The 18620-nt window shown below is 43.4% G+C and overlaps 1 protein-coding gene across 9 annotated transcripts in view; it reads left to right on the forward strand.

Annotated features, from left to right (window-relative positions):
- Positions 1-1144: 1144 nt before the first annotated feature.
- Positions 1145-18620, forward strand: part of MCTP1 (multiple C2 and transmembrane domain containing 1) — a gene marked incomplete at its 3' end in the record, with an annotated part of 521765 nt that continues 504289 nt past the window's right edge. For all 9 annotated transcript variants that reach the window (XM_082723856.1, XM_082723868.1, XM_082723870.1 and 6 more), the window contains exon 1: positions 1145-1958. In XM_082723856.1, the coding sequence (XP_082579982.1) occupies positions 1239-1958 (720 nt within the window). In that variant the 5' untranslated portion in view covers positions 1145-1238. The remainder of the gene's footprint in view (positions 1959-18620) is intronic.

Genomic DNA, 18620 nt, shown 5'->3' on the forward strand with positions numbered 1-18620 from the left:
AGCACTCTTAGTAGAATCAGAAAACCCATGGATCCATAGATTTAGGGAGAAGCAAGATCTGAGCGAGCTAAACAGACCCTTTTCCATTTGCCTTGCAACAAAGCAAAGGAAGTAAACGCACTTGAAAGGAAACAAGATTCTCTGCATTTGGAACGGCGTGAGAGTCACTGGACATCCTCCACATCTCCGTCCACCGTAAACTCCCTGCAACTTTAGGACTGCCTCATTTACCGTCAAACTCCGGAAACCTCTTGACCTGGATCACAAAAGGAACTACCAGTGTACACGCAGATAAAGAGCAAGGACGGTGGGTGGGATGAAGTCAAGACAGAAGAAATCAAAGTCTCCTGTCGAGTCCAGGGCACACAACGCGGCGGGAGCAGCAGTGTTCAGTCCCAGAATTCGGTCAGGTTCGCCTCTCTCGATATGGACGCTGTGTGCCCTACAGGACCCACCCAAGGCGCATAATCTTCTCTCTGGCTCACTTCATTGGACCCAGACACGAGCCGGCGCGGGCGTCCAGCAGGCGGCCCAAAGGGAGCTACGTGGGGAGCTGTGGCCAGATCCTGGGGAGCAACCTGGCTCTGGTCCCTACTCATCTCCGCTCGGCTCTCGCCTGCTCACCCTCCCTCCCGGGAGCTGGAGGATGGTCCCGGGGTGCTCCCGCGGGGCTGCTGGTCGCGCTTGTCTTCAGCCCGATCCGCCCTGTTGTGTGAGTCGCGCGCGCGCCCAGTTGGGAGGCAGCCGCCCCCGCCGCTGACAGGTGCTGCCCTGAGGGCGCAGGGTGCGGCCCCTGGCGCAGCTGGACGCGCACGCTCCGGCGCTCGTAGCTTCTCTAGCCCAAAGCCCGCGAGGAGAGGGAGCCAGGGCGCGGCCTGGGGGATTCCAAGGGACTGGAGCTGCGGAGCTCGGAGCTAGAAACTTTGCAGGCGCGGCGGCCAGGATTCGGTGGCAGCGCCAGCCCACCTCGGCAGGTGCGGGAGGAAGAGGCAGCGCCGGAGTCCGGCGGCCGAAGAGCCTTGGAGGCGGCGGCGGCGGCGGCGGCGGCGGCGGCTTTCCCCCGCGCTGTCCTGAAGCCGCCGGGCACTCCCGGCTTCTGCTGCTGCGCCCGCCGCCGCCGCCGCCGCCACCGCGGGGCTCCGGGAGGAGGTGCAGCCGGAGAGGGCGGAGGAGAAGAAGAAGAAGGAGGAGGAGGTGGAGGAGGAGGAGGAGTGGAGAGGAGGAGCAGGGGGTGGAGGATGGAGCCCCGGGCAGCCGCGGCGGGGTCGCCCGAACCCGCGGCGGCGTCCTCCTCTTTCCAGGCCCGGCTCTGGAAGAACCTGCAGCTGGGGGTGGGCAAGAGCAAGGGCGGCGGGGGCGCGCGCGCAGGGGGCCCAGAGCGCCGCACTGCGGACACCCCATCGCCTTCCCCGCCACTCCCGAGGGGCAGGCGGGACGCACCGGCCGGCGTGGGTGGCGCGGGCAGCAGGTGGAGCGGCTTCAAGAAGCGCAAGCAAGTGCTGGACCGCGTCTTCTCCTCCTCCCAGCCCAACCTGTGCTGCTCCTCGCCGGAGCCTCTCGAGCCCGGCGGCGCCGGCAGAACCGAGCAGGGGTCCACCCTGCGCCGCCGGATCCGTGAGCATTTGCTCCCGGCGGGAAAGGGGCAGACCACGACCGCCGGAGCAGCGGGAGGGACGCCTCCTGGCGGACGCTCCCCGGACTCGGCTCCCTCTTCGTCCTCTGCCTCATCCTCCCTGTCCTCCTCGCCCCAGCCGCCCGCGAGGGGGGACCGCGCCCGAGATGAGGGTGCACGGCGTCGGGGCCCCGAGGCGCACTTGTGCCATCAAAAGAGTTCATCCCTGCCGGGCACTGCCTGCCTGGAGCAGCTGCTGGAACCGCCGCCGCCTCCCGCAGAGCCAGCTCAGAGCCCCGTGCAGCCGCGGACCCCGGAGAAGGGCGAGGAGCTCGGCAGCAGCCAGGTGAGCGACCCGTGCGAGCGGCGGGAGCCTAGGTGCGCGGGACACGCCCCCGGCCTCGGGCTGTCAGCTACCCCGGGGCCGGCGGGGGAGTGGAGGTGCTACCAAGTAAATCAAATAGCGAAAAACAAACGGTCCGATCCTGCTCAGTAAAGATACAGCTCTGACTTGCACCCTGAAGTTACTTTTGGTAGAAATAACGCTTACCACCAGAAGCTGTTTGGGTAGCTTTATGCGTTGCCAATGAAAATGGAAGTATTTATAGTAGCCAAATGGGAGAGGAATAAAGTTAGACATGAAATGGATACTGTTTTTGGAGGTCTCCTAGAAGAGCTAAGTCTCACCTTCTCTAAAGAAAAACAAATTCAGCAACTTAAAAAAAAAAAGTGCAGCCATGTATGAGGGGGCGGAGGGGCCTTCATTGGAAATCAATGGCTTGCGGGAAGGAACTGTATCATTGGCAAACGTGAGGCCATTTATTGGAGAAACGCTTAAGGCAGAAGTCTGCTTGTTTTCTCGCGCTCCCTTCTTCAAAGTCCCGGCTGCAAGTAGATCGCTGCCCAACAAGTGGACAGCGTGAGCGTCTCAGCCAAGTTAGACTCGTTCCTATGGCCTTTTCTAAGTTTTAATAGTTCTCATCGGAAGCGGTTGCGTTTTAACTATGCTGCTTGATGTACATCGTGTTGCCTCCGCGTTCAGGCAAGAGTTAAGTTTGGGCCGGCAAGAGTCAAGTAAAAATGAACTTGTAGGATTCTTAAGGGTTCCACTGAGCAGCTGATCTTACTCCTGGATTTTGAAGAGGAGATGCGCTCCTTTTGTTAATACTTACAAATTGTGTTAATGCTAGCAAGCATTTTGAAAGTTCTAGTCTATCAGTGACCTAAAGAATTCTATTCCTCTAATACATCTTAGCTTATGTAAATTCTCATTATTTGGCTCTGATTAATCTTTAATTAGTTTAAATGTTAATTTTTAGTTAGATTAAAAGTTGAGCTACAAAACCATAAGGCCATGTTTTGAACAGCAAGGTGCAGTAATGGATATGGTTTGTTAACTAATTAGTGCAGTTTCAGAAAACAAGCCAGAATACAGGTGGGTAACCTGATGTTATTGATGTTCTAGAAAAAGTTCTTTCTCAGAAGAGTAGGTAGAGATAACACTGTGGAAGAGTCTAGCTAACTCTATGTTTTCTTTTATCTTGAAAGTTAATTGAGTAGAAGTCCTGTTTCTGGTTTCAAAAGTAAAGTAAAAAGTGGTTTTATAAAAGGGTGTTTTAAATTCAGCGTAGGTGAATGCTACATATTTTAATAGAATTTACTTTTGGATGTGTACCTAAACCTAAGGTATAAGAACTTTAGAGTTGGAGTACTGTTTACATTTGTTTTTATTAACTTCTTAATCAAGAATAATACAACAACAAATGATTGAATTATGGTGACGGTTGATATTTTATTTACTCCCCCAAATTGTTTGCCGTTTATTGGACCAAGATTCTCAAAGCAAACACAGAAAATTCTGAATTAATCTTTATGTTAGTTATTACCAGAAAGTTTTCTGACACTCAGTCTTTAAGAAATACTGCCATGTAATTATGAATTTTGCATACCAAAGACCTCAACCTATTTTTGGAGAGCATACATTATGTGTGCCCTCATCATATGCTTCACAGCCTTGCTGGATTTGATCATTCCAGCAGCCCTACAGGACAGAAGTTCTTCTTGCCATTTTATGGGTTAGGAAACCCATGCTCAAAGACATTAAGTAACCTTTCTAGGGTCACATGGTTAGTAAATGACAGAGATTTTGTACTAAAATTCTCCAGAGTCTTTTTACCTTACCATAACTGCTTTTGACAACTTTTAGAGCTTGTTGTATTTCTGAGATGACTTCAGTCCTATGATTAATGCTTGCAAGTTTACATACATTCTGGGGGGTTCCCCCTACCCTAGAATCAGTTCCATGATGTATTAGCTCTATTGCTTTGTTCTTTTCTCTGTGATACATTATTTCCTAACTATGACATCACATATATGAGTGACATTATTAATCATACCATCTAACGTTCTAAAGAAGCTTTTCCTTATGAGGAACCAGAATTTCAATGAAGACATAAAAGGAATAACAAAGCTGAAATACCTTTCAAAGAACAGGTGAAAGGTAGGTTGTAGACAGCACAGTAGCCCCAAGGCGCTTGTTTGAGGCCACACACAGTCCTGGGAAGAGGCAGCATTGCTGGTTCCCTGCATCTGCTGCTCTTGGAATCTGTTCCTTGAGAAGTGGACAGCCTTCTGTTAGGAGTCACAAATCGGGCTTTCAGCAGCACTCTCTCGCCAGTGCAGAAGGAAGATTCCTTGGTCTTCTCATGGTTCCTCTGCCCAACTCCAGGAGCCCAGCTGTCTCACCTTGTGATGAGGAAGAGGAAGAAATTCCGCTGGAAGCTGGAAGTAGAAGCGGGCTCCCTGAGGTGTCCAGGAGTAGGCTGAGCTGTGTGGCACCCTTGCATGCTTCCTGTGTCACTCAGACCTCTTTCTTTGCTCTCCCAGCCCCTGGCCTCAGAACCTATTTGGGCTGGGGGGAGGGAGTGTGTAGCAGATGCAGATTTCTATGTTGGTCCCCAAGCAGATAGGTACACATGAAAGCAAAGACAGTAAGAGCATTAAATACATCTCCAGACTGCCTAGGTAAAAAGAACTTAAGAAAGAAAATGCATTGCAAAAATATCACAAATGTCTCACTTTTTCTCTGCTTGATCCTGGCGTTGGCCCTCTTCTCCAACACCTCCCTACCTCTCCACTTCCCCCTCCAGCTCAGCATGAGGCCACAACAACATATGTGCATAAACTCTGACTCTGGGTGGAGGTGTTAAGCAAAAGCAAAAGCAAGAAAATCTTTTTAAAAAGAAAAAAAAAAAAGGAAAAAAAAAAAAAAAGAAACAAGGACATCAGGTTGAACTGCTGGGGGTAAGAGATTTGGAAATCACTGACCTACAGTGACTAACACTGAACTAACCATGCTGCCTCCCAGGCCCCTGCCAGCCCCTTCTTGCTACTCTGTGGTCTTCAGCTCAATACATTTCTGGAAGGCACTTGAACAGACTTAATAATGCCTTGTTGTTGGGGCAAGTACATTACTCAAAATGTTCTGCTTTGAGAAAAAGAAAAAAAAAAACAACATTTCTTCCCACTGATTCTAGTTCACGTGCTTGGCCATATTGTCATACCAGATGCATTTCATTTTCTGCAACACAGTTGGGAAAGATGCTTTCTCAATTTGTGTGCCTATCAAAAATATGCCAATTTTATGTATTCTGTCTTGATGAGTTGCTAAAATTATGTTTTGCTGGAATCAGGAAGCCAGTATTTTAAGATAAAGAGTGAAGAATGAATATGTCCCACTTTTTAGAGTCTTAACAAAAGTGTGAAGTTTATGAATGTTAAACTTTTATTGTTTTTTTCTTTTAAATTCATGTTGTTAAAATTGCTTCCATAGAGAAGCAAAAAAAAAAATTGTAAAAAATGTGGCTACATTATTCAGGGTATGATAGAAATATTACAAAACATAGTAAGAGGAATATTCGTTCATTGGGATAAAATTCCTAAAATACATATGTAAGCTCCAACAAAAAGTAGAAAAATATTTTTTAAGATGAAGTCTATACATGAAGTGCCACTTGGTTCATTAATTATTTGACCTTGTAGAGAAAGCTTATGTTCTCAAAGATGAGTTAAAAATGTGATGTGGGTTAATTTTTGCTATCTATTTTTGCTATTTTCTGGGTGTCTTTATAATTACTCCAAAGAACATAACTTAATCTTGGGGAAGACACAGATTTAAGGAAATGTAATTCCTAATGTGAATGACTTAAAATCACCAAAACACGAATACTCTCAAAAACAAGCCCTACAGGCAATGTTAATAACTTTTTCAAAGGTTTTTTAAAGTGAGAGAGGAAGGTTGAGATGTTAGGACATTTTGGAACAGGGCATGAAGTTTGATGTGTGATAGCATTCTAAAAAATACTGGGATCATCAGCTTATTGCAGAGGAAGAGAGTAAACAGTGACAGGTTTACTTTGGAGTGGAATTATTTTTCCTATGACTTTTATGTTCTATACTGTATATCTGGAAGATTTGAGTACAGCTATGAATCTTGTATATATGGAAATGTTATCAAGTAAATATTATGGGAGCTCAATAAACCCTAGCAATGGCTAGTATATGATAGTATAACAATATATTAAATTTTGCCACTGCCACCATTACAAGTATGTGGGTGGCTGGAAAAAAAATGAACAGGGAACTTTGCTCATCCTTCTTATTTAATGTAAATTATTTTACTTGCTTGGGTGGCAAAAAGTAGCCTCAGATTAACCAAGGCGGTCCTGGCGACATCACAATTTCATAGAATAATGAAAAAAAAATCTTATATTACTTTCAGCAAGTGTGTGCACATTATTCTGGAAAAGTGAAATAAATACTTAGAGCAACAAAATAAGATTGATAGATTCATAAAGACAATAGGGCACTCTCCCTTTTTCTCTTTTGCCCCATCATTTGGAAATAAGGGATGATTTCACAAAATTAAAGGTTAATAATATATCTTTTATAACTCAGAAATATGTAGTATGGTTTCTTGGCTCATGATGGCTGTCAAAATGTTTGTTAACTCTAGATTGACAAAGAGTAAATAGTATGTCTAGATGGTACTATAAGCATTGACGAAGTCTGCGTATTCCAAAGTTAGGATCATGGATTTTTTCTTTTAATTCATAGCTATTTGCAGTATCATAGTTGTATGTTTTAGAAAAACAGAAATGACGTTTTTGAAATCTGGAGCTTTTTGGTTTGACTTCTTTTTTTTTCTTTTCCCTTGGAAAACTTACTAAACATGATATATTTTCTTGTCTCAATAAACCGCCGGTCCTAAATAAAACCTTCTCTTGGTAACTGAGGGTTATTGTTTGAATACTGTTTTTTTGTTTGTTTGTTTGTTTGTTTCTATAATGTGAATGAAGTAAATATTGTGCTTGAACTTGCTTTAGATAAACTTTGTTTTTCTTAAAATTATGGTATAAAGCATGTCTACTTAAGATAACCTTTCTTTCTATAAGGCTAATTATTGAAAGGTGTGAGGCATCTTTCCTCATGTCATTTTTTTCTGTTGCTAAATAATCTCTACAGTTTTTAATTGGTGATTTTTGACTTGTTTGAACTGTTGCCAATCATACATTTTTTCCCCCTGCAAGATTAACTTTACGTGCCATTTTGCCTTCTTTGTCACTGTCAACAATTTCTTCCAACTTACATTGCTTTTTAAAAAAGCAATTTATAAAATTTTACAAAAGCACTTTATGGAAAGTGATTACTATCCCTCAACAACTGAAGATTTTATGCAAATGCTTTTCCCCTCCAATGTGGACCAGTTTCTTACAGGAGAATTTTTTTTTTTTTTCCAGCAGAATACCAGGCCACAATTTTCCTCATGTCTCCAAATATTTATATTTAACCTTAATCTGAATGCAAGCAATGCAAAAAAAAAAAAAAAAACCCCGTATTTTCCATGTAATGAGATTCCAAAGTCCTGTATGCTGCCTTCTTGAGAGAGCAATATTCCTATGACGTCTCTTGAGATATTTTATGCCAGCCTGATTTCTCATCCTTTTGGGAAGAATTACAACACATGATAGACAAATGGACCTCTGGATGTGTTGGGATCAATATGTCCTCCTAATCCTACAGGTTTTATTCAGTGAGCTCACCCTACTTTGCTTCAGCCTGAGCTCCCTTCACCGGCCCTGCTAGAGTAGAATTTGGCAAGCCTCAGTACAATCGACCTGTCTAATCAGCATTGGAGAGGAAAAACTACTCAATAAGTGGTTGCTGAGTGAATGAAGGGATGAATGGATGGGCCAGAGCTATTCAGAATTCTCTGGAAAAGTTTCAAAAGCACTTTTAGTTATATAATGATGTTCCTCCCTTCTTGTTTCCAAGTCCTTTTAAGTCTGGCAGATCTATTTGACCTTCTCCTCTCCCATAGCTGGTGGCTTGGCTTTTCTCAGCCTGTACTTTAATTCTTGTTCCTGTCTGTGGGTGAGGAGAGAACAGGACACCTACTCACTGGCCACCATATTGTATTCATGCGGAGAATGGAGGAGTGATTTCTGCTTCTGAGGTCTGTGGCTCAGGGATTCATTTCTAGGTGCCAGTCTCCGACGATGGGTATCCTTTTTTGGTACCCAATCTCTTTTCCTGACCTCTGATGTTGCACTCCCACATCTGGATTTCCAGCACTTTGCTGACATAGTCTCACTCATGATTCTCTAAGTCTTGATCTCTGCTTGGATCTCAGCTCAAGAGAATTTGCTGCCTGCATCACTGCCACTTCTCTTCTTACCCATCCCCTTGAACTAGATTAAAATCCCAGCCTGGACCAAGAATCCTGTCCTCACTAGCCTGGTCCACTCTGTTGCCTCTTGAATGCCAAGTGTGTGAACTCTGGGTCGGACTTTTGGTCAATTGCTTTTCACAGTGACCACATGTTTAATGCTAAGCCTATTTATGAAAGACTAAAGCCTCCCTCCAGAAAATCTGCATTGCCAGTTAATTATATTTGCCTGCAAAGGGTGTCTTTATACCCGGAGTGTTAGACTACAGACTGGATCTTTTCAGGGAGCACTGTTCATTGTCTCTGTGATCCTGCTTTTTTCCCCTCCTGACTTGAAGTCCTCACCATACCTGCTCTTTAATGTCATCACTATTTTCCTCAGTCCTGCCTGCTTTCTTCTTTCCCCTTAAAATTCTCTCTCCTTTTCTCTACTTGCAAGATGATTTTCATAGTGAATCATTAAGCATCTGGAGTCTGCTGTCTCAGATGGAGCCACTAGCCACACTTGGCTCTTGAACGTTGGAAATATGGCAAATTGGATTTGAGATGTGCTATGGGTGTTAGATGCACACTGGATTGTGAAGGCTTAGCACAGAGAAAAGAAGGTAAAATATCTCTTTAATTTTTTATGGTGCTTGTACGTCAAAATAATATTTTGGATATGTTGGATTAAATGGAATATATTATTAAAGTTGATTTTTACCTGTTCCTTTCCATTTTCTAAAAAAATGACTACCAGAATATTTAAAAATATGTATGCGGCTCACATTTTTATTTCTGGTGGATAGCACCGATCTAGAACAGGGATTCAAACTTCACTGCACACGGGGACCATCAGAGAAAAGAACGTGAGCAGAGAGGGTTTGGTAGGGTCCATGGTGAACCAGAGAGCTCCTGTCTCATTGAAGGGCAGCTGCTTTTCAGCTTCAGCGGGTTATTGTCATATAGTGAAAGAAGCATTGTTGCCAGTATTTCTGGATTCTTTAAAACAAGCCAGAAACCTGGATTTTCATGTGAAATCTTTAGGTTCTTGAATTTTTGGCAAATTATTTGAAAAAAAAAATTTTAAGCTATAGTCCAAATAAAATATATTTTTATGCTGAATTTAATGATCAGTTTGAATTTCTGGCTCAGAGAGCTCAGGTCTGATTTCTCCTCTCCACTCCCAGTGCCAGGCGTTTGTTATCTGGGATATAAGAGGTGTCAAAACATTTTACAAAACAATGGAATCAGGAGTGGTGAGATTGAAGCCAGAAGGCAGTGGGCTGAGGGGTGTGAGAAACAGGAGCCCCAGACAGGGAAAGAAGCCAAGCAGTTTGGCTCTTTAGGGGATAAAAGAAAGTGGTAGTAGGAGAGTAGAAACGCTGTTGAGATGGGATCTTTGGAAGCTTTTTGGTTTTTAATGGGTCTCACTGGAGTGGGTTGATCAGTAGGAGCCTACAGGGAGGGAGCGGTTTAAGGAGAACAGAGGGATAAATGAAGGGGTGAGGTACCTTGGGGCATGGGTCCGAGTGGGCCCCAGAGTCCAGGGGAAATGGTAGCCTCAGCCTGAAGAAGGGCTCCTCTTCCATTGCAAATGGAAGGAGACACTGTGGACGTAGATGTAGGTAAGTGGTAGGTTTGGTGTTAGCAATTCAGGGGTGTCCCCCCCCCCCCCCCCGCCGCCCATGGCTTCTGCCTTATATTGGAGTGTGGTTAGGATTTGGGCACAGGGAGATGGTGATGGTGGTGGCAAGGCTGGTTGGGGCAGGGGCTGGGGGGCAGATACTGCCATGGCCACGGAGACAATAAGTGTGCTGTGTATTCAAAACATGGGAGTCAGTGGTGGGACTGAGGCCTGGGGTTCAGGAAGGAAGGTATGGGAAGTAGAGATGAAGATGAAGCTGTGGCCAGACTGTGGGGGCTGAGCAGGACATCGGGGCCGCTGTAGGGAACCCTGGAGGCACCTGAGCAGGGGAGAGGGGGCCAAGTGAGCATCAGAAGGGCATAGTTAGTAGCAGAGGCCAAGAGTCCTAGGGAGAGCCTGAACCTGGGCAGTGACCTGACCTTGGCAATGGGAGGACAGAAAGATTGGAAAGACCAGGGATTTGGCTGAACCTTCAAGGAAAGGGAGAGTGGAAGGACCATGTTTTCCCTTTTACTTATGTCTTCGGTTTTTCTTGGTTCTGTTAAAAAAAAAAATGCTTTTTTATTAAAGTCTTTTCCTGGGGAGGGGAGAGGGAAAGTTGAGTTTTGAATTTGCATTTACTGCTGAGGGTGCGAGACTCTTGAGAACCACATTGTCACCTGTTTACCGGAAGAGCCCATATTCTTTATAGTTATTTTGAATTCATCCTGAATAAAACAGTTTTCCTTTTCTCCTGCAGCATTAAGCACTGAAAGTAGCGTTAATGGAGTAAGAGAAAGGGTAAACATGTGTTAAACAAAGTCAGGTAAAACAAGAAAACCTCCCACATGACTCTGTTTCATAGATTCTTACACACCTGATGTCAGAGTGGCTAAATATTTGGAGAATCCTTAGAACGGAAAGTTTTAGAATCCATGGGTTCTGTCGAAAATTTTCATTCTTGAGGAGTTTTGTGCTTCAAACATATTAAAATATGCTTTCTTTCTCAGACGAAAGATCGACCCGTGCGTGGCAAATGATCAATTTCTGAAAATGGCAAATAGATGTCTTCCCAAATAGAAACCGTATTCTATCCAGACCCTTAAGCCATATCTGACTCCCGTTCTTTTGTTGAAGTGTAAAATAGCTTTTCATAACAGAAAAATTCAACATTTCTATAGTTGCTTTTAAATAGTATTTTCCCCACACCAAATTAGAAGTCTGTTTTCCTAAAGTATCTTTTGAGATTAGAATAGATTTTGGAGAGAAGCGCTCTGTCACTACAGAGCAGTTGCCAAGCCTCCTGCTCCCTAGAGGTGGGAAACCCTGACTCAGCATGTCCCCCCCACCCCCCCACTCCTGGCTGAGAGCAGGCACGACTGCACTTTCCCCTCCTTTCTTTGCTTCCCTCTGCTTTTAGATAGAAGCTGGGGCTGAGGGACCCGGAGGGCGTCCAGCAGTGACTGTGACTGACCTTGCATATGTGCCAATTCAACACCATAGTTTCAAGTAAAACAGTAAAAAAAAAAAAAAAAAAACATTTACCTAACCAGTTTGGTTGTTACCCCTCAGTCCTTTCTGGCTCTATTTGGCCCCCAAGGCCTCATTGCATTCATTTACTCCAGACCCAGCTGGTGTTTTTGTGACTCTCTGGCCTGTTCTGTGGGGACCTGGGGAGTGAGACAGGGGACCAGGCAGAGGTGGAGGGAAGCCTGCATTTTCCAGTTTCCCAGGCCCCATGTCCTCTGCCTCTTGTCAAGGAAGGTGGAGCTTTGTTAAGTGGTCTTATATTTATTCCTTTCTGCTTGATGTTTTCACTTTTTTTGACTTGATCCCCCACCTTTTTTTTTCTCCCTTCGGGATATGCCAGAACAGGAGGAAGAAGTATGTGGAACTTACTATGGGGGGATTTTTGTGTATTTTGGATTATCAAACATGGTTAGGCTGTTTGCCTTTCACAGGACTCTCTGGGTGGGATATTATGTGGCTCTTCATTCTCTGACCTGCTGTTCTCTCCCTTTCACTATTTTACTCCTCTTTCCTTCTAGGAACATGGGCAAGAAAATAAAAAAGGAAAGTCAGATACTTTTTTTTCATTAGAAGCTTTTGTAATTTTTTTTCCATAGTGAAGTTTAAATAATTAGCTCCCATGATGTTTTGACATTTTGTACTGCTTTGACACATGTGTACACACACACACAACCAAACACAATTATGCCTTTACCAGGTATGCTGTATACATATACTTATTCTTTCACATACATACTATTTTCCCCTGGGGTCAAAGATGACCCCAACTCCAATACTTTTCCTACTTCCTTATTTTATTTTACTTATTTTATTTTATTACTGTTGTTTTGTTTTTGTTTTTATTTTTATTTTAACTTCTTAAAATAAAAACTCCTTGTCCAACATAGGGCGTGAACTGACGACCCTGAGATTAAGAATCACATCCTCTACTGACTGAGCCCTCCAAGTACCCCAATATTCTTCCACTTCCAAACGTAATGTGATAATACTAAATTTCAATGATAACATTGTCTTTACAATAACTGGTTTAAGTCTATGTAGTCTGAGTAGTTGTATAAAAATCAGCTCAGCCAAAGAGAGAAGGAAAAAAACCAATCAATAGACCGTTTTGGTGATTTACTATGGGGTGTGTTCTGCAAAGGAGATGAGTAGTCTTACTTTGAATTTGAACTAATGTATAAGGAATGTCTTTTCTTAGCAGAATGATTTTTCTTTCCAAAGTAGCTATCTTATTTACAGCCACCACAGAAAAGATTCATTCCCTTAAGCTTTTGAAACCTAGAAGTCACAATAACTAATATCTACCATTAACGTTTTTAAGCCTGGCCCGATTTTGCCCTCACGAAGAGATGCTTACAGTTAAAAATAGGAGGTGTTTGGGCGAACTTCTTTATTGATATAGTTCATGTTGTAATTAGAGAAAAAAGGATACTCTCAGGATTGTAAAGATGTATTCTCAGCCAAGGGTACTCCTGATACTGATGAGGAGTTCATTTTGTGAAATCACCTCAAAAGACGAGTCAGAGAATAACTGAGTTAAATCCAATGTGAGTTTTCAGTTGCTACACAAATTTTGTATGTATTTGGTGCTAGGAATTTCTCATGCAAATTAGTTTTCCTTAGTAAGCCCATGAACTTCTTTCTAGTGGTAGGGCTTGGCTTTATGACCCTGCATTTGAATTAACGTTTGTAAAATCGCAGTACGTGGTCCATCTGCTGAAGTTAGGTCACATGAGGTAGGACATGATGAGTGTGGTCTTCCCCTGCCCACCAGGGCTGGGCTCTCTTTGTAATTGTACCCTCTCACTTCTGACGTGTGGACCACCAACCAAGGGCCTCTCATGCTGGTGCCATTTTAAAATGACACTTTATACCTACTATTAAAAATCCCTAAAGCTACAGAATACTTATGATGTATTGGCACTATTCTGGGTGCTTTGTTTGTATTAGTTCACTTGTCGACTACGGTATTTTCTGAAGTACATTTATTATCTTTTGTATTTTCCAGGTGAGAAAACTAAGCTATAGGAGATTAAGGGACTGCTCCAAAGTCACACTTCAGTATAATTTGAATCCTACCAAGGAAGGCTGTCTGAAGGAGGTTGTGCCCGAGGAGCCCAGCCTAGGGAAACAGAACTGCAGGGGGAAGTTCGAACAAAGTTTTAAAGCCTTGTCTTTTTCCCCATCTCAGTAGTAACATTACAGCTCTTCCACCGTCTCCTTCCTATCTTTCTTATTGGAAGGTTGTCTCATAAGTATGGTTAATAAAGACAGACTTAATGTAACAGAAGATTTTGAGGTCATGCATACTCCTAGTTCTCCTACTTACTTCTTACTGGTACTAAGTCCTCTCAGCTCTCTTTGACCACTAGATAAAGATCTTGCTGGCATCTTTTATTTTTTTTATTTTTTATTTTTTTAAGATTTTATTTATTTATTTGAAAGACAGAGATCGCAAGTAGGCAGAGAGACAGGCAGAGGGAGAGAGAGGGAAGAAGCAGGCTCCCTGCTGAGCAGAGAGCCTGATGCGGGACTCGATCCCAGGACCCTGGGATCATGACCTGAGCCGAAGGCAGAGGCTTTAACCCACTGAGCCACCCAGGTGCCCTTGCTGGCATCTTTTAAATGTTAGTCTTACTTAAAAAAAATTTCTTCTGCATCAGGCATCCCGTGACATCATCACTATTTCTGTTATTGATATTGTTATTAGGAATGCTTTATAAGTTATAAGACCCTTATAATGATATAGCATCTATGTTTGACAAGCTCCACTAGCTTCTCTCATTGAGGCTTTCCTGTTCTGTGAAAGGCGCGGTATTAGGGAAATGAAATTATTAGGTATTAGGGTATTAGGGACATGAAATAGATGTATTTGCTTGGCATTCTTTACATGGTATCTCAAATAATCATTATAGATTATGCACATTATCTCACTCCAAACCTCACAGCAGTTTTGACAGAGAGGTATTATCAGTGCATTTTATACCTGGGAAATGTTTGGAGAGGCTAACTTGTATGCAGTCCAGCTTCTGTCCTTAGCTAGTGAGTGGCAGAGCTTGGGTAACCAATGTCTGATTTGCGCCAGGCCATAGTTTCCAGAAACCCCCACTCTGCTTGTTAGCAAGGCCACATCAGCACACCCATGATGGGTGTGTGACTGCTACCCAAACCATTGATTCGTGGTTGATTCTGGCATTCCTCTAATACCAGACTTACCAAAGGGTCCAAGTCTCCAGTTTGTTTTGGAGATACAACTGGAAGAATGTGCCATTATTTTTTGGAGGAAAGTGTCCAGAAATATAGAATGAGTGTGAATGGGTTAGTTTGTTTCTTGGCACGCTCAGTGAATATTTTTCAGATCCTGAAATTTTTCAGATCATTTTTGGTGAATCTTTTTCAGATCATTCTTGTTGTGAATTCTGTACATGTATCTGGATGTCCAATCAGATTGTGAAATGCCTGTGAAAAATAAAATGATGCATTCTGCAGTTAGTCTAGGTGTTAGGATCTCGGGACAGGAAAACACCTTCTTTTCTAAGAAACTAGTTGTTGGTGACTATGCCTGGTTGGGGTATATTCCTTTAGCAAGGAAAAAGGCAAGATAGAATATCTTCTGAATCTAATACAACTTCTAATGTTTCTTGGTAACCGTAATAACAGCACTAAAATCTTTGTCATGAGTGCTTGGCAGTCATTACTTCTAGCCTTTGAGACAACTGTAAAAAGGGCCAAAATTCTTAGCCTCATTTTATGGATGAATCAGTGGAGGCTCAGAAAGGGTGAGGAAATCACTCAGAAAGGGCGGTAAGTGGCAGAGCTGGGATTTTTGTACCTAAGTAAGTGCCTGGCTCCAAAAACTCTTGAGTCTAACTGCCATGGTGCATCATTCTCCCCACATTAAAGCTGCTACATCGGCTCATGAGCTCAGACTTTTCTAGAAGTCTTGGAGTGGTGAAAAGATTTGGTTCAATGTTCTCTATAATGAACCAGTCTGAGATATACCTATGTAGCTGGAAGATCTCTTTCTGCTACAGTACCAACAATTTTGGTAATAGATCTTTCTTCCTTTCTCTCTCCCTTCCTCACATATTTATGAAAAGATCTGCCCTACAGTAGACATGGTTTCTTGTTAATACGCTAGAGAAGACACATCAGTTCCTGCTCTTGGAGAGTTTATGATCTAGTAGGAGAAATTTCCATTACAGTTTTTAAAATATCACAAGTCACGCTCCATTATAATTGTAATCATGGATTCAGAGGAGTACAGAGAAATACAGATAGTCAGTTCTAAGTGGTCCCAACCTGAGCTTGCCCGAAGGGGAGGGGCAGGGAAGGCTTTCCTGAAGAAGTGATCTTTAGGATGAGAGCAAAGAATGAACAGGATTTGGCCAGATTTGGGGGAACAGAAGGTAGGAAGGAATGTAGCAAACAGTTCTGGGCACAGGACACTACTGCAGAAGGCACTTAGAGAATTTTTGCCTGCACAGCTGGAATTTGGTAAGAAGGTAGGTATGGGGGCTCAGTGTGGAATGGTTGGCTGGGGTCAGTTTACGCAGGACCTTGTGGGCCATGGGGAGTTGTGGACTTTCACAAGTTCTACAGCTGTCGTTAGAGCTCCGATGCTCCTCCATGAAGAGGAGAACCATCTGCAGGAAGTTCATGACTTTGGTCTGGGAATAGCTGTTCTTGACTGCTCCCTGTGGAGCCACACCGTACTCATCGACGTGCTTCGTAAGAGGGTAACAGTGTTGGTTGGGGCTACTTCCCTCTCCCAAGATGTTGTATTTTAAAAATGTCTGTAAGAAACAGAAATATGAAAGATGAAAATATCTTTCCCCCTGGAAAAACAGGCCATTTCATTCTTCCTATTGCCTTTTTATTGCACACTATTAGAAGGTAAATGAAGGCAGGAAATGCAATCTAATCTCCCTTTGTCAGTACTCAGGGGACAGATTCTCAGAGACAGCACATTTCTGAGCCTAAGTGGAGATGAAAATGAGATAAAGCCTGGTGATTTAGATGTTACATCTGTAAATTATGGAAGGCATATATTTTGTGAGCTTCCAGTTTCTTTCCTGAAGTTAGGATGGGGAAAAGAAATGAAGAACCTTGGGAAGGGATTCTGTAAGGAGGTATACATTTAAATCTGTGTATTTTGTTAACGTAATCTTGGTTAATTAGGAAGACTGCTTGTTGAACAGATCTGAAACGTGGTGAGGGAGTTTTAAGTTTTCTATTTTACTATGTATTTTCTTAGATATAAAAATCTAAGTTTTATACTTTCATGTACAGCCAATATTCACATTTGTGAAACAGATTGACAGTTGTGCTTAAGCAACAAGGAAAGCTTAAAGGGCATAAAACCTCACCATGATATTTATGATACAGTGTTATAGTAGGAAAAAAAAAAAGGAAATATCAAAACTCCTCAGTGAGACTCTAGTCCATCAATCAAACCTAAAGTAGTAGTATTAGCAGCCTATTTGCTACTTTATGAAAGCTCAGGGTATGGATTCTAGTGTTTCTAGCAGATTAGGGTCCAGAAATTATAACAAGACCCACCCAAGTGAGGCCTGCCTCTCAAGCTTTGATCTCCCCAGGCAACCACAGCGGTGACCTGCATTCTCTTCATAAAAAAATAAAAAAGAGGGGTGCCTGGATGGCTCAATGGGTGAATGCCTCTGCTTTCAGCTCAGGTCATGATCCCAGGGTCCTGGAATTGAGCCCAGCATTGGGCTCTCTGCTCAGCATGGAGCCTGCTTCCCTCTCTCTCTCTCTGCTTGTCTCTCTGCCTGCTTGTAATCTCTGTCAAATAAATAAATACAATCTATGAAAAAAAAAAAAAGAAAGAAAGAAATACAAATGGACACAAATCCATCATTGTTGATTCACCTTCAAGCAAGGAAGTCAATGACTTCCAACCTATGGACTCCAAAAACCTCCATTAGTACTCTTGGGTCAAAAGGAAGACTCAGTGATAGCTCTCATGAAGTAAGATGGCCCCATTAGCCCTGGGGGGGGGGGGGGGAATCAAAACCTGAGTCTTTAAATGTTCAAATTTTATATTCATTTATCCTGGAAACTTTCAGGGGACATGGATTGGTTCTTAGAAAGAACTATAGACTGGCTTCCTGGAAAGATAAGTAGATGTGCCCAGAAATAAATAGCCAGTTGTGGCCTGCAGCATTTACTGTGACCAATATATAATTAGAACCCTAAATTGGTCATAACTGGAGTTTATTGTTAATATTGGATTCTGTTTCCTGAAAGTTGATTTCTCTTCCCTTGTATAGAGTCTTCTTTGGGACTGAACCACTGAAAAGAAAGATGTCTTTCCTAGATAATGTGATATGGAATCCTCTTAGTTATCCTCCTCAGGGGTCAATATTTGCTGCCTATGGGCTGCACTCACATGTCTCTGTTCTGGCTTCTGTGGACCCATGGCTCTGCCCTCCAGAGATTTGTCCTCTTAGCTGAAGATAAATGTCACTGTCAGGTAGTGTGGACACCCCACTAAATGAAGCCATGGGGACTCCTCTTCACAGGAGATACAGAGGCTTAGTTACCTCATGGAAAGTGCTGTTGGTCTACTTTGCACCACCACTAGACGTTTGTCCCCTTAGCTATACTCTTTTCTCTCAGTGATCCCATGGCCGTGTTTTAGAAATAAATGTGCTGGGGCGCCTGGGTGGCTCAGTGGGTTAAAGCCTTTGCCTTCAGCTCAGGTCATGATCTCAGGGTCCTGGGATCGAGCCCCCGTGTTGGGCTCTCTGCTCAGCGGGGAGCCTGCTTCCTCCTATCTCTCTCTGCCTGCCTCTCTGCCTACTTGTGATATATGTCTGTCAAATGAATAAAAAAATCTTAAAAAAAAAAAAAAGAAATGTGCTAAAAAAGGTAAAAGCCCACACTATGGAGTCGTTCTGAAGAAAGAGCTTTGTTTAAGTTAGAAGGCAGCTCTCAAACCCGAGAGGTGGCTAGTTCAGAGGGATGTGGATCTGTGCTGTGAGCTCTGGGCCTTGACAAATGGAATCACCCTTAACTCCCTCTAAAAGAAGCCAGCCATAGACCTAACCTGGAGCTCCCTTCCTGGAAGCCTGAGTCTCTCGTTGGGGCAGCAGCCTGTGGGAAGGAGGGGGGAGTGTGAG

Source organism: Mustela nivalis (assembly GCF_964662115.1).
Source record: "Mustela nivalis genome assembly, chromosome: 3".
Classification (NCBI taxonomy): Eukaryota; Metazoa; Chordata; class Mammalia; order Carnivora; family Mustelidae; genus Mustela; species Mustela nivalis.